General features: G+C 37.9%; 1 protein-coding gene across 5 annotated transcripts in view; it reads right to left on the reverse strand.

Annotated features, from left to right (window-relative positions):
- Positions 1-817: 817 nt before the first annotated feature.
- BICD1 (BICD cargo adaptor 1) overlaps positions 818-25,921 on the reverse strand; it is a 187,659-nt gene continuing 162,555 nt past the window's right edge. Inside the window, exons 9-11 of one of the 5 annotated variants that reach the window (XM_061206428.1) lie at positions 13,718-13,726; positions 5,216-5,291; positions 818-1,339 (exon numbers count right to left, since the gene is read on the reverse strand). In XM_061206428.1, the coding sequence (XP_061062411.1) occupies positions 1,252-1,339; positions 5,216-5,291; positions 13,718-13,726 (173 nt within the window). In that variant the 3' untranslated portion in view covers positions 818-1,251. The remainder of the gene's footprint in view (positions 1,340-5,215; positions 5,292-13,717; positions 13,727-25,921) is intronic. The other 4 variants (XM_061206426.1, XM_061206425.1, XM_061206427.1 and 1 more) reach the window with 4 other exon arrangements.

The raw sequence follows: 25,921 nt of genomic DNA on the forward strand, positions 1-25,921 counted from the left end.
GCAGAATCTGTAAATTAACTAGGAACATGTATTATCTCAATATAACATAATGATTGTAGGCACCTGAGTGTTTGTCAAAAGTAGACAGTGAGCTAAGGTTTATTACCTGTTTTTTTTTGGCAAGGAAGATGCATTACGAAAAAACCTAACAACAACAAAACATACAATTTTAATCAAAATTTGAACACTTTCTGGGTAAATTAATTAACCAAAGGCTAACTTACATCTACATATGCATATATTTTCCCATTTATACTTGATATCTTGTAACAAGAAATACTCATAGTAGACCCTGAATTGGGGAGAAGTAAAAAAAATTCTGGTCATTAAATAAACCCACCATTTTTTTCCCTTCACGTTATTTAGCCTTCTTTAACGTTATCACACACACATATACACACACAAAGGAGCAGCACCAGTGCATCTACTTGTCTGCAATTTAAAAAAAATTAAAGATGCCATCAAAAGTTGAATAAGTCAATGAATCATAACATAGTCTCTTTTTTAGATTTACTTAACAATGTCCAGTGAAGAATTCTAGTTAAAAAAAAAAACAAAACAAAAAAACCAGCAGACAATGAGCTACCGATTAGAAAGTAAGTGCATAAACAATATCAGTGTAGCAGCAAAATACAGTTATTGTTAACATTCCGATGCACCTCATTTATCATTTTGTGCAAGAAAAATGACCACAGTCTGGCCAATTCCAGATTTCAGACTAAATTAAAATCATACTTAATTGAGTAAATTATGTGTATTTTAAAATAAATGAAGTTCACCTCTCATAGAAATGATTTTTATAGACATAAATCATGTGGCAAGTAAAGTACAAAGTAAATATCAATGACCAAAAAATTAGAATCAACTTCTATAGCTGAATTTGAAGTGTAAGGAAAGATGATTTTACAATATATGTATTTTACATTGTCTGAGGTCTCTCTTAAGCTATCGAGGTAAAGCCAGCCATCTGAGATACATATTTCCTGTTTCGTTTATTTTGATTTAACTGAACTGTAGCCATTTGATTGCAGAAGTTTATCTGTGACTTAGAGAAACCATAGAGTGTTTTATCACACCAGAGTCTGTGCTTTGTGTTATTCTTCCCAACTTCCTCTCATCTTCCAAAATGATGGCCATTAATTCAATCAAACAACTAACCACCGAGAAGAAAACACCAGCTGGATCTTGGGCAGTATCCTGTGTGTGGCTACAAAACGTTCACCCCAGGTATTCGTCCACGGGAGATGAAGACTAGGGGTAAGGAGGCTTGGAGAGACAGTGGAGAGGGGCGCACTGCGAGCTGGAATGTGGCTGCTCATCGGGCAGAGCTATGTCAGGACTGCAAATGAGAAACAAGCATGTCAGCCAGAAATGCATTTACAAGGGGCTAGACACAGTTGTAAGGGTTCAACAGACACATTCTTTTCACAGGACTTTTGCACAGAAAATGGCTTAAATCTAAAGCATGCCAAGACAACTGCAGATTTTCAAAAAAATGCCCCCAAAAAGAAAAATGAAATGCACTGGGGAAATAGTATGTGAACGCCTCCCCAGCAATCACTCTTTTCAATTTCTTCACGCAGTCTCATTCCCCTAGGTCTCTGGGTTAGTTGCAAGATTTCTTTAGATCAGTTCTTTTCGAACTTTAATGACTGCATAGCAATCACCGGGAGTGATTCTGATTCAATAGGTCTGGGGTGGGACCTGAGAATCTGCATTTCAAAGAAGTTCCTGGGGACACGGACATGCTGGACCAAGGCTTTAGAGGATTCTACAGTTCCCTGGTAGATTCAATAGGAGAACTAATTTGCCTGCGGAAGTCTGATCTGCTCTAAGGGTTCCCCCTACCTGCTTTAGCTTGGTAGTGTAAATATGACAGAAGAGCAAGTATATAATGCAGACTTCCAAAATGACCACTTCCGAGAGCCTCCAGTTTAAATGAACACAGAGATGCTCAGGCTCATCAACATCTTGCTGAAAAGTATTGGAGAATAAGGGCGCAAAATCATTGAATTTCCTAAAGTAATACTACAAAACAGGTTTGGGTTCAGACCTCTTAAAATGTGACTAATAGGGGGAAAATCACACTATGGGGATTTTTTTTTTAATTGAAAAAGATTGGCATTTTTCTAAAACTCTGCTTTTTTCCTTTATACTTTGAAACTCAGTACCATAGAATAATTTCTGCCAGGAGTGTTATGTGAGAAAGCTATTCAAGGTTTATTATTGTTATTTATTAATTTAATCATAATTTTAAAAAACCTAACACTATTATTCAAGTCATTAAAAATGAGCATTAAACAATTTTTATCTTTGGTATATTATGTATATCTCTTGAGTTTTAATACAGAATCATAATTATGTACAATACTGCTCTGCTTGGGGTCACCCTTACTTCCCAAACTCTTTGAACTGCTATAAATTTAGTTTAAATGGAGATATGCTCTTCTGCACTAGTTAGGACAACCAGTGATAAAAATGACTTTTCCTATCTATTTTAAAATGTGGTAGGTAAACATGGGAGAGCTAAAGTTTCAACACAAGGACTAAGAAAATACTGCATGGCAGGATTCTTCCTCCACCCTCCAGAAAGAGTAGGATGGCCCGGGGAATAGAGCAGCAGATAGACTTTCCCACAGACCTAACGGAGTTTCTTTCCGTTAAATCTGCATGATTTAGAATGAGTTTCTTTTTAGGGGACTAAACATGTTATTCAGCATAAGTTACGGCAAGTAGCACAGGGTGGTCACATCGTACAAGAGGCGTAAGTGTTTGGAGACCCATGGAGTTCAATACTCTTCTTGATAAAGGAAGGCAAGCATTTCTGTTTGACCAGCTGAAGTGTGTAGTAACGGCTTAAACATGGGTTATAGCTCGGCCCAACACATTGTGTCGTTTCATGATAATTAAAATTTTTTTTATTATTTCAGATTTCTTAAAGTGATAGATTATAAATATTTCATATTATTGTGTTACTATTTTTAATTTGCATAAAATACAATTGCACTGTGTATATTACATGACAGAAGCATATTTTTGGTTTACAGATTGAGGAATCACTTCTTGAATGTAAATACTGTATTTGATAAGTTCTAGTCAAATAATTTAATCATAATAATCATAATCATTTAATCATAATAAGTTCTAATCATTTAGTCAAACTGGTTCTCAAAAAAAAAAAAGCAAGGTAAAATAAGTTAAACTTAAAAAGATTCCTCGGGGCTTCCCTGGTGGCGCAGTGGTTGAGAATCTGCCTGCTAATGCAGGGGACACGGGTTCGAGCCCTGGTCTGGGAAGATCCCACATGCCGCAGAGCAACTGGGCCCGTGAGCCACAGCTGCTGAGCCTGCGCGTCTGGAGCCTGTGCCTCGCAACGGGAGGAGACGCGATAGTGAAAGGCCCGCGCACCGCGATGAAGAGTGGCCCCCACTTGCCACAACTAGAGAAAGCCCTCGCACAGAAACGAAGACCCAACACAGCCAAAAATAAATAAAGTAGCTATTAATTAAAAAAAAAAAAGATTCCTCATTAGCCTTTCCATTTCTTATCTAATTGAAACACTTAATACAGTAGCCTTCTCTACTCTTTGCCCAAGTAAATTAGAGAGGTTATGAGAGACAGCAGATTTCTGTCTTAAGGAATGGTTAGGTACTAAGAACGGTTAGTGGTAGTAACAGCTATTGAGAGCACACTGTGGCCCAGGCCTGTGCCTTGCTGAATCCTCCCAGTAGCCATTCTCTTTCTCACTTTACAAATAAGGAAACGAAATCTTAGCCAGCAAAAGGAACTTTCCAAGATTACGCAGTTAGTAGGGGCCAGAGGCGCGATTCAAACCCAGTAATGTGACTCCAGAGCTCATTCACTCCCTGAACTTGTTGGGCGCCTGGCACTGCCCCAGGCCCTGGGTGGGGTGGGGGCACGTTGTGGAGAACAGATTGTAGGTTAAGAGCCCACGTTCTTCTGTATTACACACGTAGAATCCCACTGAAATGGGTTTGAACGTTTATAATTATATTGTTACTTAATGACTGAAACTACTAATGGCATTTGTATGTTAATGAAGAACTTTCCTGAAGTAAAAACCTGTTGCTGGAAGTGGTGGGAACAGCAGGCTGAGACATCAGTTGGAAGACACTGGCTTGGGGCCTATTTAATTTAATATAACTTCTCCTGCTCACTTGATGTCCTACTTAAATAGCTGGCTGCACAACCACCTCAGAGACCAAGTCATCACTGGGGCTTTGGCTGCTGCTGTGTTTCAAGGGAGCACTTATGGCTCCCCAGCTCTCAGCTCTAACCCATGACCACATGCAGCCTGCTACTGACATCTACTCCTCAGACATACATGGAAGTATGTCTGGGCCTGCCCTTACTCAACAGAAGCCTTGCCCTGGGAGAAGAGCAACAGTTATATTAAAATAAGGAGAGAACAACAAGCAGGCTATAACTGCCACAACCAAACTATAAAAACTAGACACCATCGGAGGCCAAATAACTGGAGATGAAGGATTTCAAGAAAATGATTAGGTCCTGATGGGGTGCTCTGATGATGTGTGGAAGTTCACCTGTGGAATTTACCATAAAGGTAAGTTCATAATGGATTTGCAAAGCTTTCATTGGAAAAGAAATTGTTTAGCAAACTCTAGTTTAGCATCCAGGGAGTATGTAGACCCGCCTTTAAAATTCTTCAGTTAATCTTACATAAAAGGCACTATCACTGCAAATATTCTTTTTTGAATGCCAATTACAAGGTTTTCTCCACCTTTCAATTTCAGTTTCATTGAGGCTACTGAGTGGACAGAAAACAGAAACACTTTCATAAAGTTGTCTTGGAACAGACATCAGATATGCTTTATATCCTTCCTAATTCTTTGCCTGGGAAATATATTCTAAGGACAAAAGACAAGCAATTCCAGGTTTTATATTTTGGACGGTAATGAAACACTGGACTAACCAAGTATTTACCCACACAGGGGAGCTGAATGCCGCCTTAGGCTACTTGCCAGTGGCCAGTAAAATGAACTCTTGCTCTCTTGCATTTTCAGTGGCACGTGTGGACTTCAGGAGTCCAGTGTGTGTCTGTGTAGCCCACATTTGAAATAAAATTTGGCAAGTATAATTATGTATAGGCAGTCATGATGTGGGAAAGGAGAGCTTGGGGGTCTATGGAACTGATGTGCAACTGGGTGGGAAGAGTGAGGACATCTGAATTTACCTGAGAGTCGGGCAGTCTTGCCCCCCGGCTAGTTGTGAGCGCTGTGGCGGTACGGAGGCAGCAGGCTGCTGACAATCTATAAGAAACTGATAAATTAGACACGTATACGAAGAGACAACAGAGCAACGTGTTAGTAACAGTAACTTAAGCAGCTGCCTGAGAGATTTAGTGAGGAATGTGCATTCACACAGAAACATCTGGATTAAGCTTTTTTTTTTTCCCCCGAATGATGCCAATAGAAAAGACAAGGCTTTTTTCTTAATTAAATACAGTATTTAAAAATTAGTGACACAAAATTAGTCCTGAGAGTTCTCAAGTACCTTAGGACATACGTGGCCATTCATATTTGGTATTTGGCTACATCTAAAAATAAAGGATCTATTAACATAATGAAAGATCTTCAAGTTCTGAACCTGAACATGATGGTAATTACTTGCTCAGCAGTTAGATTTGCTATTCCAAAATGGTACGCATTGTCGGACACACCGGCATATTGTCAATCCCATAGGTACATTGAGAAAAGCATGCAATACAAACTATTCCATGATTAATAGAAGGATATTAGAGAAGGAAATCATCTTTACAGTTTTCTGAAAATAGGTTTTATTTATCAAAAGCAAGAATTGTTAAAAATCTTAGAATGTTTATTTTATATATATTAAATTGTCAGTAACTGGGACTGACAGAGAAAGCTAACCTGAATGGGAAATCTACTTTTATTTTTGTCATTTTAAAGTCATACAATATAGCTCACACTAGGTTGACAAAGCACTAGTTAGTAAAAGTTCAGGCTTTAGCTCATCAGTTAGTTATGTTACTCCTCTACTCCAAGAAAGACCATGTGCTGGGTGTTCTAAAATAATCAAAGAGCAGTCTGTTTACTGGTATCAGGCTGATGTACTAGGATCACCTGCGAAGTTAGTTAGAAATGCATACATTATATTTCTGCAAAAAAGATTTTGCAAAAAAGTTAAAATTAGAATTAAAAATTCAATTATTCTTAAATAATTGCAGCATTTCCTCTTGCTAACCGCTTAGACTATGTATTTGCTTAGCAAACCTCTTTCCCTATATGTTATATAGGTAATATTTAAGCCAAATTATCACAAATTCTGGATTTAAAGTCGAATTAATGAGCCTCTACTGAAATTTACGTTCAAAGGCTTGAATCTAAGCATCACTTGTTCTAAAGCCAACATATTCTCTATTGTAACAAAACCTGCTTGTATAACTCCAGAATACCAAAATTCATGAAAATTGCTCATGCTTTTGTATAAGACATTGCAAACACACTAAAGTTGTCTGTGATGCAAAGTAGAATATAAGATAGGCTTGATTTAAGTTCATTCAAGAGAACATCACTGAAGACAGAGACCCTTTTATAAGGTGGTCTTTGTTGCAGAGGAACTTATTAATTATTGTTTTTTAACAGGAACAAGGTCTGATTCGTTGAGTAGCTGGTGTTCAGATTATCATACTCAGTAAAAGTCTTTCAAATGTAAAAAATATTTCCATTTTCTTAGCTTTGGGGAATTCTTTCTATTTTTTCTTTAAGTCTTTGTTTTTCCATTTTGCAGCTTGATTAGCTCAATGATTCCCTTTTGTAGAAACTCAGGAGTCTTAAAGGATGAATTCCTTTATGCTCTTTTCACCTTTTTCAACGGCTGTGCTAAGGGATAATTTAGGAATTGTTGGACAAATTTAGACTATTTTGATGTGGCCACCAGACATGTTTAAGTTAACCAGATGTGTGCTGCCCTCTTCTGTTATATTTGAGTAAATGCAATGAATGCAAATGAATGTGAACACTTGGGAATCTGGCCTGTCTTTCCTATTGCCAGGAAGGTATAAATAAAGCTGTTCTATAGCAAAGTTTTGACCTCTGTGGAATGGCAAGCCCCAGAATTAGAGTAATTAAAGTTTTTAAATGGTCTAAATTCTTTTCCATCTCTCACATTAGATTTTATTTTTCTTTTTGCTAATGCAGTCACAGATTATTGTTCATTTGAAATATGCTTTGTGATGAAATTTAGAAAACAGGTGAGCAGGACCACAATGCACTCTCTTAATGAAGTGTTTAATATGTGGTGGATATTTCTTACATTGTAGTGAATATCAGTTTTTCCCTCTTTAGAAGTTATATCACCTCTGGCTAATTATTATTTTACTTTGCATTTATTATTTATAAGTACTTAGCTAAGTGTTATCCTTAAAGAATAAAAACAAATTCCATAGATAAGATGGTGAAAGAATAAAAAAAAAGAAATTTGAAAAATAGCTAATCGCTCTGACTCAATTGTCTTCTAAATTCCTCTTCTGTGGTCAACAGTCTTCCAGTCATGGACTTGGCTAACCCATGTGTATTTAACATGTACTTTGTAAAATGAAAGGGGTGGGTTGAGAGATTGAGAAAGTCCCTTCCAGCTATGAGATGCTGTGGGCTTTACATGATCTTACCTGTTCTTTGTAGGATCTACTCTGGTAGACTCATTCTTGAAGGAACTAGGCCTCATCTCATTGCTTTTGAGGGCATAAAAGATGAGAAGTATGTGACTTAAGGAGGAGGCATCTCAGAACACCAGAAGCCACTGCTGTCATCTGGGGCCACCAGAATTTGTTTCAACCATTCAGCAAGCAAGTTACTAAACTCCAATTATGTGTCTAAAACTGTGTTAGGTGGTAGAGATAAAAGGAAAACAGAAGACATGGTCCCTGGTCAATTGAGAAAGACAAGCATATTCAACAAACAAAGTGTCATGGCGATGATGATGGTGATGGTGATGATGATGAGATGTGGTGGTGGGAGCACTGAGCACTCATTCATTGCTTACCATGTGCCAGGCACTGTGCAGGCACTTACTATGCGTGCTCTCCTTTAACCTTGCTTTATTGATCCCAATTTGTGAATGAGGAAAGGGGGACCTAGGTTAAGTAACTTGCCAAAGCTCACTAAGAGGTGGAGCTGGAATTTGAATCCAGGATTGTATGATCCAAGGGCTGAATTAGATTTTAAGACACCTCACTGCAATGCTTCCCATGATAGGGAAATGTAGGGATCTCAGAGCAGAAACAATTCACTAATCTAAGTAGTCAGGAAATGCTTCCTGGAGGTTGTGACATCTAGGTTGTACACCTAGAAAACAAATGAGCAAATAGCAAAAGAACTTCTTAGCAACTATAAACTCTTTATGGTCTCTACTACTAATAATAAAATATTTTATAAAATTAAAGTGTTTACTTGAAATGCTCAGAGCTGAATTAGATAACACTGTACATTTATATTATAAGGTCATAGGCCTGAGAAATGTCACAGAACTCAGAGATTGTTAGTGCCTCAAGGGCAGAGGTGAATAAGGGATATTATTGTTTAACACATCTATATGTCCTGGTATACACAGGAACTTATTTGACATTCCTCCCTAAACAAAGGCCTCCAGTAGAAAGGAAGGTAGAAAAGGGGAGAAAGAAGGAAGGAAATTATTTGGTGAGAAAGAAGGAAGGAAATTATTTGGTGAATCAACATGATGTAATTTCTCCTAGGAACTTTATATTAGTTTTAAGTCTCAGCAACACTCTGGAGTTGTTATTTGCACTATTCCTATCATGAGGAAAATAAGTATTTTTGATCTATGGGACTATATTAAAATCTCATGTATTCTGAGACTATTTTTTTCTTTGACATTTTTCATGATCTCTCCCACCAAAAACAAATACAGAACTTGGCATCACAGTACGGTCTCCGCAAACATTCATTGATTAAGTTAATACATGATCACCAGCTAAGAAGTGGCAGAGCAAAGATTTAAAGTTAAACTTTTCCGATGCTAAGGCCTATTTTCTACTCACTACTCTGTTTGTCTCTCGAATTGACGCCAGCTACCTCTAGAAAATATCAGACACATATTGTCAAAGAAACATAAGAACTTCATCAGACAGTTGACCGTAATTTGAAGGCAACTAGTCACCTCAAAAACACAAAGCAAGATAAAAGGTGCAGGCATGGGGATAATATCCAGTTTCTATAAAGAGGTGGATGAAATTAATGAATTTCATTGGCAGGAAGAGAAAGTCTTGTCATATGGTTTTCCCTCAGGCGTCTACTATTTTTAAACTTTTCGATGCAATTTAGAAAACTAACCCGTTTTCTAAAAGTCAGTGCCTTAGTGACTCCATGGGCCCCCTGATGACTGATTGGGATGGGAGGGAGAGCCTCATGAGGGGGAAGCCGGGAACACATCTATGTTTTTGGCTCCACACATGGCTCAGATGGCAGTGGAGGGAGTTGATGAGGACAGTGTGCTGCTGCAGGGGTGGCTTCCTTGGTGCCCAGATGTTCCGAGGGGGGCAGAGCAGCAGCTCTTTGTGGCCAACAGTCTTCTACAGAATGGCCTGTGCCCCAGCCCCTGGTTTTCCTGACTTGAGAACTCATGCGTCCTAACCATTTCGTGATGTCTTATTTTCCATACCACATCTCCTTCCTTCATGACCATAAACTCCATCAAGTGCTTCACACTTCCCCATGAAAACGATTTCTGTCCCCCCGTGTTTTCCTCAGGCCAAATAATCCAAGTTCTTCCTCACAGGACACGATTTCAACCTCGTACACCCTCATCTTTGCTCTCTGACCATGCTCCAATTTGTGTACAACCTTCTAAAAATGAGGTGCTCAGAGAGGAAACCATGAGTGATAAAATGTGACAGCTGGACAGGGGTGGCAGAGTCCTGCTCATCTGAGACATCCTGATTCTATTAAAAGAGCAGAAGCCTGCGTGGCATTTTTGGGCAGCCACATCACACTGCTATCTCACATGGGCTTACTTTGTTTAAAGACGGTGCTGTCAAGTCATGTTTCCTCCATCCTATACTTACGGTGTCTGGAATTTCAATGCAATATTTTATATACTTTTAACGTTATGTTAATCTCTAATATGTTTCACCTCTTCCTACCTGATGCATCTTTTAGATTCTATTCTGTCATCTACCATATTAACTTCCTCTTCCTTTTATTTTCTCTCTCAAGTCAGAAAATGTGATAATCATGACCTTGATTCTTCTCAACTCTAAGCAGGCCAAGGGTTGAAATAAATAAATATGTTTTAATGTAAGGAAACCCACTGGAAATGGAATACAGAAGCACGAATTCTAACTGAAAATCTGTACTCGAATTTCAGCAGATTTTCTTTTTGGCAAAAATCATTTTAGAGTGAAGTTAAAGTAGTCAAATCAGTCTTGGAAAAAACCAAATTGACAATAGAATGTGAAATTTGAGTAATTATGTTAGTAGAAAATATACATTTTTATGTACTATGCACTGAGGTGGAGACAGAAAAATTGCATAACATTTTTTTGTTTCCCAACTCAGGAATTCTGAATATTTGTGGATAATAGCACAAAGGTGCTCTCCACAATTAATTACTGACATACTTATGCACACACTCAGGTCTTAAGTGAGGGTTTTACACAATAATTCACGGGACTGGATAATGGGTACATCACAATTTCCTTCCACTTGCCAACGATGCTTCTGCAGCAATTTTTTTATGGTCTCTTTGCCTTCCTCATTATTCTCTATTCTCTCTCTTCTGTGCTCTTCAACTTTCCTCCATGTCAGCATAAGATTTATGTCCATCAGAGAGATCTTAATGTTTAGATCCCTGCTCCACCAACCAGTAGCTGAGTGACATTGAAGAAGTGACTTCACCATTCTGAGTCTCAGCTTTTCTGTTAAGTGAGGACATTAAATATAAATCTTGCAGATCAGGTGAGAGGATGCTTGTGAAAGCATCCTCTTTCGCATCCATGAACAGGAACTGGTCATCAATAAGACATGAGTGCTAAAGGGAGGAGTCAAGATGACCTTGAGATTTTCAGCTTCAAGAAACAAAGTCCTTGCCATTAGCAACAATGAAATTAAAAAGACCAAATAGACCATATAATAAGATCATTTCAACAAGTCTTTGCTCTTATTATTACGTTCATCTAAAATGCTCTTCTCTTCTCTTGGAGTATTCAGAACTAACAAGTTTCAGTCTTTACTCCTGACCACCCAAGAAGGAAGTGTCTGCTTCCCCTAAACTCGGTTAGCACTTATCTCATCTCCTTCAGCATTTCTTGTACACAGCTTTTGACCACTGCATCCCTTGCAGTGTATCTAAATTCCTCAGTCATGCTATGCAGTTGACAGCAGAGAGGACACTGCCTTATAATTCTTTGTTTCCCCACAGTAGCTTCCTTCGGAAATTTGCATGTGATACAAAAAAACCTGCTAATATACTGACTTTGCCTTCCCTAAAGGATCATTAGACTTGTTTATTAGTTACATTATTAATGTCATTGTGTGATGGATCCACTTGAGGAAGAAAGAGTACAATTTAGACATTCCTGTCATCATAACAATATCTTCCTAACAAAAGGAATAAGAAAGAGAAAATACTCTCTGATAAAGATTTTAAAGCTAATTTAGTGATATCAGGTGATTGATAATTCTTCAATAATTTTAAGACTTTGATGTATAAATCTTGAAAATAATTATAATTGCCATTATTTAAAATATGCCAAATAACATCAATACTAAATTATTCCTCACTAAATCTACAAAATGACTAATAGTGTGTTAGTGAATTAACAGAAAAGTTAATGGAAAGAAGCATCAAAATACATTCTCCTCGCAGTAATAACTTGAACACTTAAGTAGTCCTATGGATGCCTATACACATAAACTGAAAAAACAGACATATACAGTAGAGAATTTAAGAAAAAAATAAGAAAAATTTTAAGATAGGAACATTATATACTGAAAAATAATGAGATAGAAACATTTCCATGAATATAAACAGTAGTTAGGAAAAGCTGAAATATTTTCAAAAACGTAATGATGAATTTAATGGTACATTGGCACTAGTAAAAATGGATAGCTGTGAAAAACTTTTAGCATTTTATAATCAAACACATAGAGTTGGCTATCTCATCCCTTTTTGACAAACATATCACATGAGTTTCTCTGAAAGTATCCACAGATAAGACAGTAACAATTTCCAGCTACTCGGGGTGTAATCTGCTAATTTATGTCACCAGACACTTCAGACTTAACTTTACATCAGTGTTTAACACAGCAAATCCCATTATTCATTTATACCCTTTATAGTCAGAGACAATCATTATTCATTAAAAATTTCCAGGGAACGATGCAGACAGAATTGTTGAAACACATAAAAAAATTTCAGTATAGACAATGCAAAAATATGACTTGGTGACAAATCTTTAAAAACATCTGGCTCTGCCTTCATATAAATGACAACTGTGCATAGTTTATCATACTTTGGGGACAAGCATTAAAACTGTCTTCAACAATGTAGAATCAGAGCATGTCTTGCTAAGGAGCGGGAGCATTTTTAGACTTTTCAGTGATTATAGATTGGACAAAAACTTTCACCCAGCTTTCCATTTGCTGTCCTGAGGAATATCATATGACTAGCTAATAAAACAAAACAATATTAAAAAATCTATATTTATTTCAAACCTTGTAAAAGAGAAATATAAAAATACCCTGCAGTATCATCAACTTTCTGCTTCTGGACAACTTACAATTAAACCATGAGCATGTGTGTAATTAACAGCTTATGTAGGAAGACATGGAAGATACAGGGGAAGAGGGTAATTAAATACAGTGGCACCAAGAGGTAAAAGTACATTTTGTTGCCAGATTCTTACACCAATTAAGTACTTTTTAGAAAATAACGTTTTGTTCTGAAATGACCTTCCCAAGAACAATGTCAGCTGGCACAAAGTTAACTCAGGATGGTATGATGGTCTGTTCTCATTAAACAATGTCAATAATAGCATGTATTAGATGAAGACCAACTATACCTTTGAATGTCAGAATTAATTCATCATCAAAAAGAAACGAAAGAGAAATAAGTTAAACTACAAACAAGAACCTGCTAAAAAGATCAAGTGAAAATACATCCCAAACAAGAAAAATATTTGAGACACCACTCAGTGAAATGTGTTTGATTTGCTTATTTAATATATATATATAGTCATTTCAAAAAAAATCAAAAGTAGAAAATATTCTGAGAGGTTCAGGGTATCCTCTTCTGTAAAGCGATGGATCTGAAAATTATAGACTATCACCAATGTCAGTTGTTTCTTGGCTTTTTTTTTTTTTAAGAAAAGAAGAAATACTTATAACATGTAATCCATATTTTGGGGAGGGGGGACAACTCAGAAACCCCAAAACTAAACCAAAATTCCTCACAAGAAAATTAGACCATACGTATAACTTGGTTAAAGGGAAAGCAATATATTTAAATGTTAAATATTTTTAAAATACAAGTTTACAGAAGGTGCTTATTCAGTTCTCAAAGAAAAGAATAAAGATTTACAATAACAAGCTTCCTAATGTAAAAGTATTTGATTTGTAGAAATTTAATTGAAGCAAAGCTCTTCAGAAATAAATCTATTAAAGAAAATAAGGTTCACTCAGGTTTATAGCCAACTTACCTCTTTTTGCTTTTGATGTCAAGTAGTGCATAAAAAGAGAAAAAAATTTATGTTTAACTGATTCTACTGTCATAATGGCTTATTCCATAAATACCTATTCAGAGTAAATGACTCTAGTATACTTTTTTTGTTGTTCTTTGTTTGTTTGTTTTTTGTTTTTACAGGATCCTATGAATAGAGGTGGAGCTGGGACTGCCTGGAAAGCCAGAAATAGGTATTTAACATGAACTAAGCAGCATCCATACAGGGTACCTCTTCCTACTCTAAATTTCTAATTTCAGTTCTTATGACCCAAACTGATCATAGACTGATTTTCCATTGCTAATAAGACAAAATCTTAAGTGCAATGAAGAATTGGGAGGTAAGGCTCAGTTTAGAGCAAAAATGTAGTTGATGAACAGCATCAGAGCAGCAAAAAAATCCTTAACATGAGGAAAGTATATCTTCTTCAACTAAAAAAAGTACGAATTTTATATCCACCAAAAGCAGGTTTAATTAAAATGACTGTCCTGCTCTAAATCATTATCTTGCAAAGTAAATGTATATATTTTCATATAAAATTTTAAATCATATAAATGCAAATATTTGAAGTTATATTAGTTTCTTTTAAATAATTATTTTAAGAGTAACAATCTAATCTAGTCCAACTCTCGAGAATATTCACTGACAACTGCGGTCACATTGAGAGGCCCAGCTCAAGAAGCAGTCCCCAAAAAGGAGACTTGATTTGTGAACTGGACACACTAAACTGACATAAAAATAATGTATACACCAAAAAAAAAAAAAAAACATAAAAGAAGGAAGGAAGGAAGGAAGGGAGGGAGGGAGGGAGAAAATCTCCAGAGTCCAGTAATGAGCATAGCCAAAACAAACTTGGCTTTTACATATACAGTTCACAAAAAGTTTAAATTTGTGATATGGAGAGTATATCAATGACTTTTTTTTTGGCTGAGAGGTGACAATGAAATTAATGGTTATATGACATCTTTATGACTTTACTTTTTTAGTAAACAATAGAAAGCAATAAAGTCAACCATTTTGAGTCTTGCTTTTTTTTTTCCTCTCATACCTTTCAGGCATAATACACTGGGAAACAGCCAAGAAAATCAAACAAGCATCAACAGATGACTAAAGAGAAGGATGTGTGGAAGAAGGGACACACAGCTGTGCAAGAAGAAAACAAGAGGGTGGCAGGATGCTTCATTGCTGTGTAATGAGTACAGTGTACTGTGAATCTTTCTGGTTGATTAGCTGTATAGGTTGAACGCCTAGGTCACTTTAAGTAGTCTAGGTATAAGTGCAAGGAACTACATTTTCACTACATAATTTAAAACAAAGGAATAGGAAGTAGCAAGCATAGGCTTTCTGTGAGCATCAGAATTACTCATCATTGGCACCATGCTCTCAGCCAGAACTTGGCTGCTCCTTCAGACCCTGCCCAACTCGCTAACAGCTCAGGAGAGCCACTGAAGCCAGGTTTAGCATGTACAAAGGCCACCCCCAAACTGTTAATATGCCTCAGAAGAGTCTGGTTGGCTGCTATGTTGATGGGTACCAGAGCAGCATTTTCAATTAAATCAGTGGCCCCCATATCCAGTGTAATGATATAGGTATACTTTTAGAAATTGAACCTCATCGGTTTGGGGAAGGAAAGCAAAGTATTAGCACACTGCAAGAATTCAGCGTGAATTCTGGGACTCTGCTCTTTCCTGACTTGTATAGTCAGTTTATAACACATAGACACTTTAAATTGTCCAAAAAAAAGTTTGCTCTGTTTATTAGATAATGGGAATTTTACTTTTTCTTGATGGGAACTATATTATACGGTGCTGAGATATTTTAATATATTTACTTACAAGTGTATTTAGAAACATGGATTGTACACAATGAACTCCAGTCCCAGTCATGGAGAGAATAATTTGTATTCTTTGAATCAGAGAGACTCAGAGTTGAGAGAGCTCCTTCAGTATTCCTTCACTATAGCTGTCCACATGTCCTTATAAATGCAGAGGAGAGCCTACAGTTGTTAACCTAAAGATTGGCTTCCCCAGGTATCTACTGTGGCTTTTTAAATTATGTTTTTCTTAGTATTCCTTGTAGATAAAAGACGTCCCTTTGAAAGCTGCAGTTTGAATATAACATCCCAGGAAATGCTTATAATCAGAGCATTTTTATAATAGAGGTCGTTATGTAGTTACAGTGAGGACAGACAGTAGAATTCAATAGACTAGTGCCAGCAAGTTGGATTAAATAGTGTGAGGAGCATAGCATAGCTGATGGCCATTTCCCCTGGAATACAATGAGGGAGAGCCCCCAGCTGCCCATCACAACAGAGTACTAAACCTCTTCTTTGCAATGGGGAGGCTTTGGGATCTGAAGGCAGGGCCATGCCAACGGCAGACGGTTGTAGCACCTTACTCCCTGGCACAAAGGATACCAAAGAAACTAAGGGTTAAGTGCTGTAGGTAAGTAATTGACTGCAGTTTGGTGGAATAAAGGCTGTTCCCTGACTTGAGGGTGGGGAGCATGAACAGGTAGAAGGTGGTGAGATAACGTGCAATTTTAAAATTCAGTGTTCGGACTAGTTTGTGTTTTGGTGGCAGAGGTTGGTCACTTCAGCGAGTGTGAATCAGAAGCTATGATCTAGGTGCCTGACTCTTTCGAGTTTTCTACCTGCCTTTCGATACTTTTTAGTGAGCCAGAAGTATCATTTGGGCAGGGTCAAGGGAGGAAGGTAGTTATTGCCTGCAACGTCCTGCGTCTTCTGTGTGTCTCAGGCCACCTGTGCCTCCCCATCATCCCTCCAGACTCAATCCCCTTCTGGAGGCCTCTCTCTTCACCACATGGGTGGACTCTGGTGGACACAAGCATGATGTGATCACTTTTGCCCTAAATATGTAACAATTAGGAACATCAAATAAGTATATTTTCTTTCACTTAATGGATATATTAGAGAAAGATTGTAGTTTTTTTTCCTTGAGGATTTTAATTTACAAATTTTAATTTCCATGGGTTTATTAAAATTTTAATAAAACTTAAAAGACTTTAAAGCATAGTTACACTAAAAGAGTTATATGACATAGTTATATTAAAAGAGTCAACATGGATTGAAAATATAATCTAATTTAATAAGCACATTACTGCTGCAGTGTTGGTTTTCATGTTGATCCCTCAGTAATTAAATAATTCCATCATTTTATCATAGTTTATTGTGCTTACAATGCTCAGGTTTTGAATATAAAATCTTTTAAGAAAATGCAAGTTCTGGATAGTATACCTGACAGAGGAGGGAGTAGAAGACAAACCCAAAGATAAAACAAAATAAAGATGCTGATAGAACCGTGGTCATTAAATGTTCCATTAATCATTGCATTATTTATTGAGTGGCTCCAATCTGTACCGTGGAATGGTTTACTTAGTATTGTCTTTATCTTTTCTTTTATCCTGGAAATGGGAAAACACACAGAACCCACCTTGGAAGAGTCTGATGTGTTTTCAGTCTATATATGGTGTCATTAAACTCTGCCATTTAAAATTGGCAGGATGAATTGTAAACATTTTCCAGGCGCTCCCTGCTTTGAATAAATAACATAGACTTTTTACAAGCTTGATTACACCAATTAAAAAAAAACATTAAGTTGTTTTATTATTTTAAGAATATTTAAGAAATATGGTTTCCTAGGATATCTAAACAATAGGAATTAAATTCTTATACTGGCAAGGAGACCTAGTAAACAAATAAAGGAGATGTATAGAGAAAGGTATACAAACATTTAATATGTATCTATAATATTTAAAAGAATATTGCTACCAGAGACAGACAAAGCAGAATCAATTTGTAATAGCAAACATTTGGTCCAATGTTTCATTTTAAAAGAAAACCTAAACATGTGTCACCTTAAATCTTATTTTAAAATTAGATGTTAATGATTAGATTTCTGTGCAGAAATTATATCCAGTTAAAACCATTGGTAAGTGAGAAGGTCTAGAACTGCACTGTCCAATACAGTAGCTACCAGCCAAATCTGGCTATTGGGCACTTGCAATATGGCTAGTTCAGATTGAGATGTGCTGTCAGTGCAAAATACACACTGAATTTCAAAGACTAAGAAGAACAGATGCAAAATCTCATTAATAATTGCTTCTACTAATTGCATGTTGCAATCATAATATTATGGACATATTGTGTTAAATAAAATGTATTATTAAAATTAAGTTTATCTGTTTCTTTTTACTTTTTCTCATATGGCTACTAGATTATTTAAAATTACATAAGTGGCTCATATCATCTTTCTATTGAATAGCTCTGGTCTAGATGGTGAAACATTCTTGTAGCTGTCATTTTATTGTTTGACAAGATATATGTCAATTCTGCACATAAAGACATTTCAAGCTTTCTTAAAGGGTTCAAGTATATCTTCTTCTCCAAACGTTTAGTTAAAAATAAACAAAAAGATGAATATTAATATAAAAAGGAAAAAAAAGCCAAGATATATTAAGTGACAAAAAAATAGCATGCATAATGATGTTTGTGGCTGTGCCAGTGTTACTGTTAATACATATATAAATACATATATGTGACTATATATGCATATGTTTATATATATTTGCTTGTATATGTACAGAGTGTTTCTGAAAGGATACCCAAGCTTGGCTGGGCACAGTTGTGGCAGAGAGAACTACTTTTTATTTGTATACCCTTTTGTACCTTTTGAATTTTGAACAATCATTATCTATCGAAAAATATACTTAAAAAATATAAGTATACTTATTACTTTCTCTTATTCCTTTTTATATGCATATATAATCATATATGCTTAAAAAGGAATAAGAGGGCTTCCCTGGTGGCGCACTGGTTAAGAATCCGCCTGCCAATGCAGGGGACACGGGTTCGAGCCCTGGTCTGGGAAGATCCCACATGCCGCGGAACAACTAAACCCGTGCGCCACAACTACTGAAGCCTGCACGCCTACAGCCCGTGCGCCACAACTACTGAGCCTGTGCTCTAGAGCCCACGAGCCACAGCTACTGAAGCCTGCGCGCCTAGAGTCTGTGGTCCTTAACAAGAGAAGCCACCACAATGAGAAGCCCGTGCACCGCAACGAAGAGTAGCCTCCACTTGCCGCAACTAGAGAAAGCCCACGCACAGCAATTAAGACCCAACACAGCCAAAAATAAATAAATAAATAAATAAATAAATAAATTTAAAAAAAAAGAATAAGAGAAAGTAATAAGTAAGGAAAGCCTATATATTTATATGCAACATTTTGGTCTGTATTACATGGGTTCATAAATTTTGCCCTCTAAAGTGAATATTTTCAGGGGAATTCCCCACCAGTCCGAGGGTTAGGACTCCATGCTTCCACTGCAGGGGGCACAGGTTTGATCCCGGTTGGGGAACTAAGGTCCCACAAGCCACGGGGCGTGGCCAAAGAAAAGTGAATATTTTCTTATAATTGCCTTGATTTTTAGGCATAATATATTAAAACAACCAAACAAAGAAACTTCAAATGATACATATGCTGCCTATATTAAATAGTAAGAGAAATGACTAACTCATTTGAAAATTTTCCAAATGCAATTGTTACATATAGATTTTATTACATCACCTACCTTAAACTACATCGGAAATGCACTATAATTCTGTATATAGAGATGATAAACCACAATAAAGCTGTATATTTTGAGATACTGTAGAAAATTTGGACTAATTACCAATTATCCAACAAACTGAGGGCATACTATGTGCCAGGTACAGTGCAAGATCCTGGGGATTAAAAGAGGCAAGGTTTCTGCCCAAAAGCTTACAGACTCATAGAAAAATCTGATTTTAAGACAAATTGTGACTGTACTGTCTGTAGTGAGGAGTAGAGGACGAAGCGGCTAATTCTACCCAGTGGAGACAAGGGATCAGAAACTCTTTATAATTTTTGTGCATTTATGCACATGATGGTAAAACTGGTATATATGAGACATCTAGCTTAAAACCTTTGCAAAAGAAAACAAGGAAGGGAAAAAAATCTTAAAATTCCAAAACATTTTTACATGAAACTAGTTATCTGGGTGAAAATCAAAACACTCAGCTAAACTGGAGGATATGTGATATTTATCTAAACAAAGCAAATATGGAGCTATTTGAAAAAAAATGAGATAAATTCCTGTATTTCTCAGTTTTCAATTAGGTATCTGTCATTACAGAGATGGACAGAATCTAAAGGAGAGATATAGCTCTCAGATGACATTCTTCGCACATTCCAACCCAAGATCATTCTATACTAAAAGACTTCCTGTAAAAATGGAATTGCTACTTGAAGAAACACTGAAAGAATTGAAACAAAATTTAAGGGTGTTGCACATTTCCACTGTAAAATGAATTGTTTTAGCAGATTCCAAACTAAGGGCAACATGCTCTAGCATGAGAAAATGCTCAAGCCTTCCTCTGCTGGGGAAAACTCTGTAGATGCTATGTTAAAAGCAAATACAACCCTAAACGATTACAAGTTTCAACAGAATGCTGTTCACTCCTACCATTTCAAGAATTGAATCCTGTGGAAAAAGAAAGTATGTGGGGAAGTGGAACACACAAAAATGGAGAAGCCTCTATAGGAAAAAACACACTTTAGGCAAAAAACCACTGAGGCTGTTAGTTCAGGAAGTCAGCTCAATTAGCATTCACCGAGCTCCTTCCACAGACAAACCACGGGAGGATGAAGAAGCACAGGCAGTTAGAGCAGGATGTGTGTGTGTACACAGGACACGCTGGCTTTTGCGTAGAGCTGAACTTCTTTGATTTCAGACACTTGTAAACATTCATATTCCTCACAGTTTTGATTCCGAGTCTCCACCACCTCTCATTTCACATTTCATTAGACTCTGTAGTTGCTTGTTTACCTCAGGTGTTACTGTAAGCAGTTAGGGGCAGGGGGTTCCAGGAGAAAGAGAACCAGGCATGGCTTTCTTGACTTAAGAGAAGTCATTTTTGCCCTAAGCCATTTTATGATCTAAGCCTGGCCTTGAACAGTTCTCAATAATCTTAAGGGAACAAAAGAATGCAGAAACATTGCCTGTTATCAGGCAAGAGAAGTAACAATAGCAAACATAATATATCAGCTGTAAAAACTCCCAGTTTTGCTTCAATGGTAAAGATTAGCCTGAAGTGCTCAACCACCAGATCAACTGGAACCTAAGGGACGATGATGTTGACTTTTTCTGACCCTCCTGACTTCAATCAACTAAAGCTTGGACTCAACCAAGCCCCGTCATGAATATGCTTGTTGTTAAAACTTCCCCAATTTTGCTGTTTGGGGAGACACTGCTCTGGGAAAGATCCCCGGTGTTTTCCTTACTTGCGGCAAGTAATAAATCCTTCCTTCTCCCAGTCTTTGGCTTGGTTGTGTCTTTTGGCTGGACACCCACCAAGAGGTGAACCCAGTTTTTTGGGTAACATTACCTACATCTAATCCATTCTCCACCTCGCTGTCAGGGTGATCTTATATACTAAAAATCTGCTCCTCTTCTTAAAACTGTTACCTGTGCCCTTGGAATAAAGTCTGCTCTCACTAACCTGGCCCTCTGTTTTCAAGTCCCTGCCTGCCTTTCCAGTGTCATTTTCCATCACTCCCAAGTCCTGCTCCAGTTTCTAGCCCCAAACTCATGGCCTTTGTGCAAGCTGACCTCCTTTCCTATAAGGCTTTTCTCATTACCCACACCTGCACCCCTACCAGTAACAGGGAAGAGCTATATTGGACTCCATGTTGGATCTGTTTCTTTGACTTTAACCTTTGCTTTTCATGGCTTTTGTTATTATAATCATACATAATGGTCTGCCTCAGGGAACCCAGCCCCTCTGCCCGAATGTTACTAAAGTGCCTTAGTTCAGCTCACAGGGAGACAATCTGACCTTGCCCACCTGTGAATGGCTGCAGAAAAGAAGAAATTTTGCAAGATAAATGGCCTTTTTACTTTACTTCCTCACCTCCTCCCCCTCTCTGTTCTATAAAAGGAACTGGCATCCAAACCCTGGTAAGATGGTTTTTTGGGGACCCTAGTCTGCCATCTTCTTGGTCTGCCAGCTTTCCGAATAAGGTCGTTATTCCTTGCCTCAACACCTCGTCTCCCAATTTATTGGCCTGTTGTGTAGTGAGCAGAGCAAGCAGAGCGAGCTTGGACTCAGTAACGAATGTGGCTTAGCCAGCCAGGGCCCTTGCTGCTCGCGGCTAGCCGGCCCTGGTCAGGGAAAACTGGGGCAAGGTCCTAGCAGCTGCCGGGACCATTTGTCCTGAGGATCTTTCCTTCAAAACTCCCTGAAGCAGCACTGGTTACCCCAGCGTTTGGCAGTTGAAGCAAGGAACCGACAAACTTCTATGAGTTGACAGACTCAATTTTGGAGGGTAAGTCGCTCTGGCGTGCACACCGGGAACATATTACCCCCCCCTCCATTTGGGCTTTTCCTTTACGGGACAAGCCAATCTGTTTGGTTGGGGTACCCTGTTGGAGAGGGGAATTGTCATTGGATGATTTTGGGAACCGGTTTGTTGGGTTTGGTTTTGGTTTTGGTTTTGTGTGCATCAATGTTGGAATTTGTTTGTGCCTTTTGTGTTGGAATTTGCATCTTTTGTGTTTTGGTGTTATCAAACTTATAAAAATGGGAAATACTCCATCTATCCCAAAGGAGAGCCCTTTGGGGCATATATTAGATAACTGGGTAAAACACAGCCGTGAGCCTATGACTAAGAAAGACATATATACTATTGTAATAGGGTGTGGACCCAATATATGTTAGGATCAGAAGAGCGATGGCCCCTGAATGGCTCACTCAATTATTATACGATCTCGCAGTAGAAGTGTTTTGCAAAAGAACAGGGAAAAGAGATGAGATTCCATATGTAGAAGCATTTATGCTATTGCATCAGGAGGAAAAGGAGTCAGGACTGCCACCTTATGGTGCAGCGATCTAAAAGGAAACCCAAAGGGGAACCTGTTCTACAAGGGGAAGAGGGAGAAAATGAGAGTGGGGACATGGTACTCCAAAACCTAAACCCCCCTCTGGCTCATACAGCTTCCCCACTGGCCAAGCAGGCTGCACCAGCAGTTGTTCCAACTGCCCCCATGCCACCAACATACTCACTCCTTTCACTGCCTCCTGTTTCCCCACCCATAGGGATCGAATAAAATTTTCTGTGTTAACACCCGAGGCACAGGGACCTGGTTTAGTATCACCATCTAAGACCCGACAGGGCACCCAATTTGGACTGGTAGCCACTTCCACAGAAGGGCAATTTCCCTTGTGCTGACATCCTGTAAGTGGCCAGGGTACTCCCTTAGACTTGAGGCGTCTGATTCTAATTTCCCCTCAGGAGCCCCGGATAACTTTGACAGTGGCGAGCAAGTTGGTTGACTTTCTAATAGATACGGGTGCCACATACTCTGTGGTAAACACCAAGGTGGCACAGAAAACATCTCAATCTATCTGGGTCATGGGAGTTTCTGGAGAAGTACAAAACCATTCGTTCTTAAACGTCTAGAATGCCAACTAGGGGACCTCACCCTGAAACATAGCTTCTTATATATGCCAGAGTGTCCAATACCCCTTTTGGGACGAGGTCGCCTTTGTAAATTAAATGCTCAAGTAACTTTTTCGCCAGAACAGCCTGACATCAGGGTCCCACTGGAGCAAGCTTTAAGCCTACAAATGGTGCCCCTGGAAACCCCAGAGAAGGAAACAAAGTCATCCTAGGAGAAACTTGCCTGTATCTTTGAGATGCAAATGTCCTATTTGGTCTTCTCAGGAACCCTCATCTCTGCCATCTTTTTAAAATGCAAATTTTGAAAAGAGGGTAAAGTAATTTAGAAATTGACTTGTCAAGGATAAATAGAAATTCTAAGTGTCTTTTAAGATTTAGCCATCTAGACAAGGGAGCTTGATTTGTTCCATCTGCCAGAAACCCAACTTTAATCCAAACTCTCTTGTAAACTGATGGGTTTTACATGGCTGTACCTGACTCAGGGCTGAAATTTTGAAATGAGAACCATGAGGTCTCTCTGTTTGTGTTTTGTGTGTGTCTTTGTCTTTGTATAACATTGCTGAGGTTAATTTGTAAATGAGCTCTATTTAATTGGCTTAAAGAAAAGTAAGTGCTTACAAATCAAACAATTCTAAATACAAGAGAAATTAAGCTAAGTGAATTTCAGGTTCATGTGAACTGAGAAATATTCAGTATTAAGTTAATACCTGATATTATTGTTTAAGTTTATTGATCTAATTAATGTAGACATGTCTTTAGAGTCATCAACATTAAGTATAATACTTTCACTGCACCTAGGTTTAATAGACGTTAAATGAAATCTTATTATACCTGTTGCAAATTTGTCAGCAAGAAAAATAACCTGATATGATGAAACTTTAAAGTAAATGTAACAAGATAAGAGCTTTTAGGTAAACTCTATAAGAATAATTATGTTCTAAAAATAATCTAAGATAGTCTCTCCAGGTTTTGGTAACTATTACTTGCCTCTTGGTTTTCACTAGAAATTAAGGTTTTTAAGAGTCAGGGATTCTAATTTATAATTAAAGCTACTGAAAATAATAAAACATTTCAGTATGGCAGAATGTGTGTTTTCAGTTAAGGTATGAGGAATGGAATTACCTTTTACTGAGAAAGTTTTATATATGGTCAGGATTAACTAAATTAATTAATTAATTTATTTATAAATTTATTTATTTATTTATTTTTGGCTCTGTTGGGTTTTCATTGCTGTGTGCGGGCTTTCTCTAGTTGCAGTGAGCGGGGGCTACTCTTCATTGCGGTGCGCGGGCTTCTCGTTGCGGTGGCTTCTCTTGTGGCGGAGCACGGGCTCTAGGCGTGTGAGCTTCAGTAGTTGTGGCATGCGGGCTCAGTAGTTGTGGCTCGCGGGCTCTAGAGCGCAGGCTCAGTAGTTGTGGCGCACGGGCTTAGTTGCTCTGCAGCATGTGGGATCTTCCCAGACCAGGGCTTGAACCCCCCGTGTCCCCTGCCTTGGCAGGCGGATTCTTAACCACTGTGCCACCAAGGAAGCCCGTATTCCAATCTTTAACCAGGCTATTTTAAGTTTTGTCCTGATGTTTTTACAAAATGAAGATTTTCAAGAGGACTCATAAAAAGGAACTTTTTAGCAATTAGTTTCTGATAGCCTTTAGATAATATCACTGGACTGGGTAACAAATGACAAACCTAATGGAAAACCTGATTACTTCATCCAGATCAACAGGAATTAATTACATGGGACTGAATGAACTGGTAAATATGATTTATAACTTTATGACTTTGGAAAATATACTGGCTTTAATCTTTGTTTTTCAGAAAAAAACCTTTTCTCTTATGCTATGACCTACAACAAGTTGATAAAGTATGCCTTTGTAAACAAAGATGAAACATTTATCTTTTTCTCTCTACCAGGTTGATCCTGCCAGTAGCATATGCTTGTCTCAAAGATTAAGCTGTGCGTACATGGCCAGTACAGTGAAACTGCAAATGGCTCATTAAATCAGTTATGGTTCCTTTGGTCGCTAATTCTTGCAACTGGATTACAACTAGTTATACTAATCATTGTTTTAATGTGTTCTTTGTTTCCAAATTGTTTGTGCTTTGTGTCTTCCTGCTGCACTATGTCTTTGTCAGTGTTACCAGCTGCATTTACTTATATCCTATTTTATAAGATTGCTGTCTCTTACAGTACCCAGTGTGTAACCAGGCCTCCAACAAAACCTCTATGGCTAAACATCTTGAGGAAATAGATCACATTTATAACAAAATAATTATAACAGTGTGATTCTAGGTACGGGTAGAAGCAACAAGGGAAAATGTCTCCTGGATCATAATTAGACAGAGGAGCTGGAGAATCTGTAATTATCAATAGGGCCTAATCCAAAAATTAGCACCTGGAGTAGCATATCAAGAATTTTCGCCTGATCTGGGATGAACCTCCCAGCGCCGTGGGACAAAATTTTATCATGAAATGTCTCCCAAATATTGGTCAAATTTCTGACCAAGAGGGGAGGATCTGAGAAATGGCATCAGTGACTGCAGCCCTCCAACGTGAGCCAGTGAGCCCTGAGGAAACTCAGGAAGGAGAAGAATACCTGCTACCTAGCAGCCATCAGACTACAGCCCCTCCCTATGGTGAGCCCTGAGGAAACGCAGAATGTGAAAATACAGGATACAGGCC

The sequence above is a fragment of the Eubalaena glacialis genome, chromosome 11, assembly GCF_028564815.1.
Source record: "Eubalaena glacialis isolate mEubGla1 chromosome 11, mEubGla1.1.hap2.+ XY, whole genome shotgun sequence".
Lineage (NCBI taxonomy): Eukaryota > Metazoa > Chordata > Mammalia > Artiodactyla > Balaenidae > Eubalaena > Eubalaena glacialis.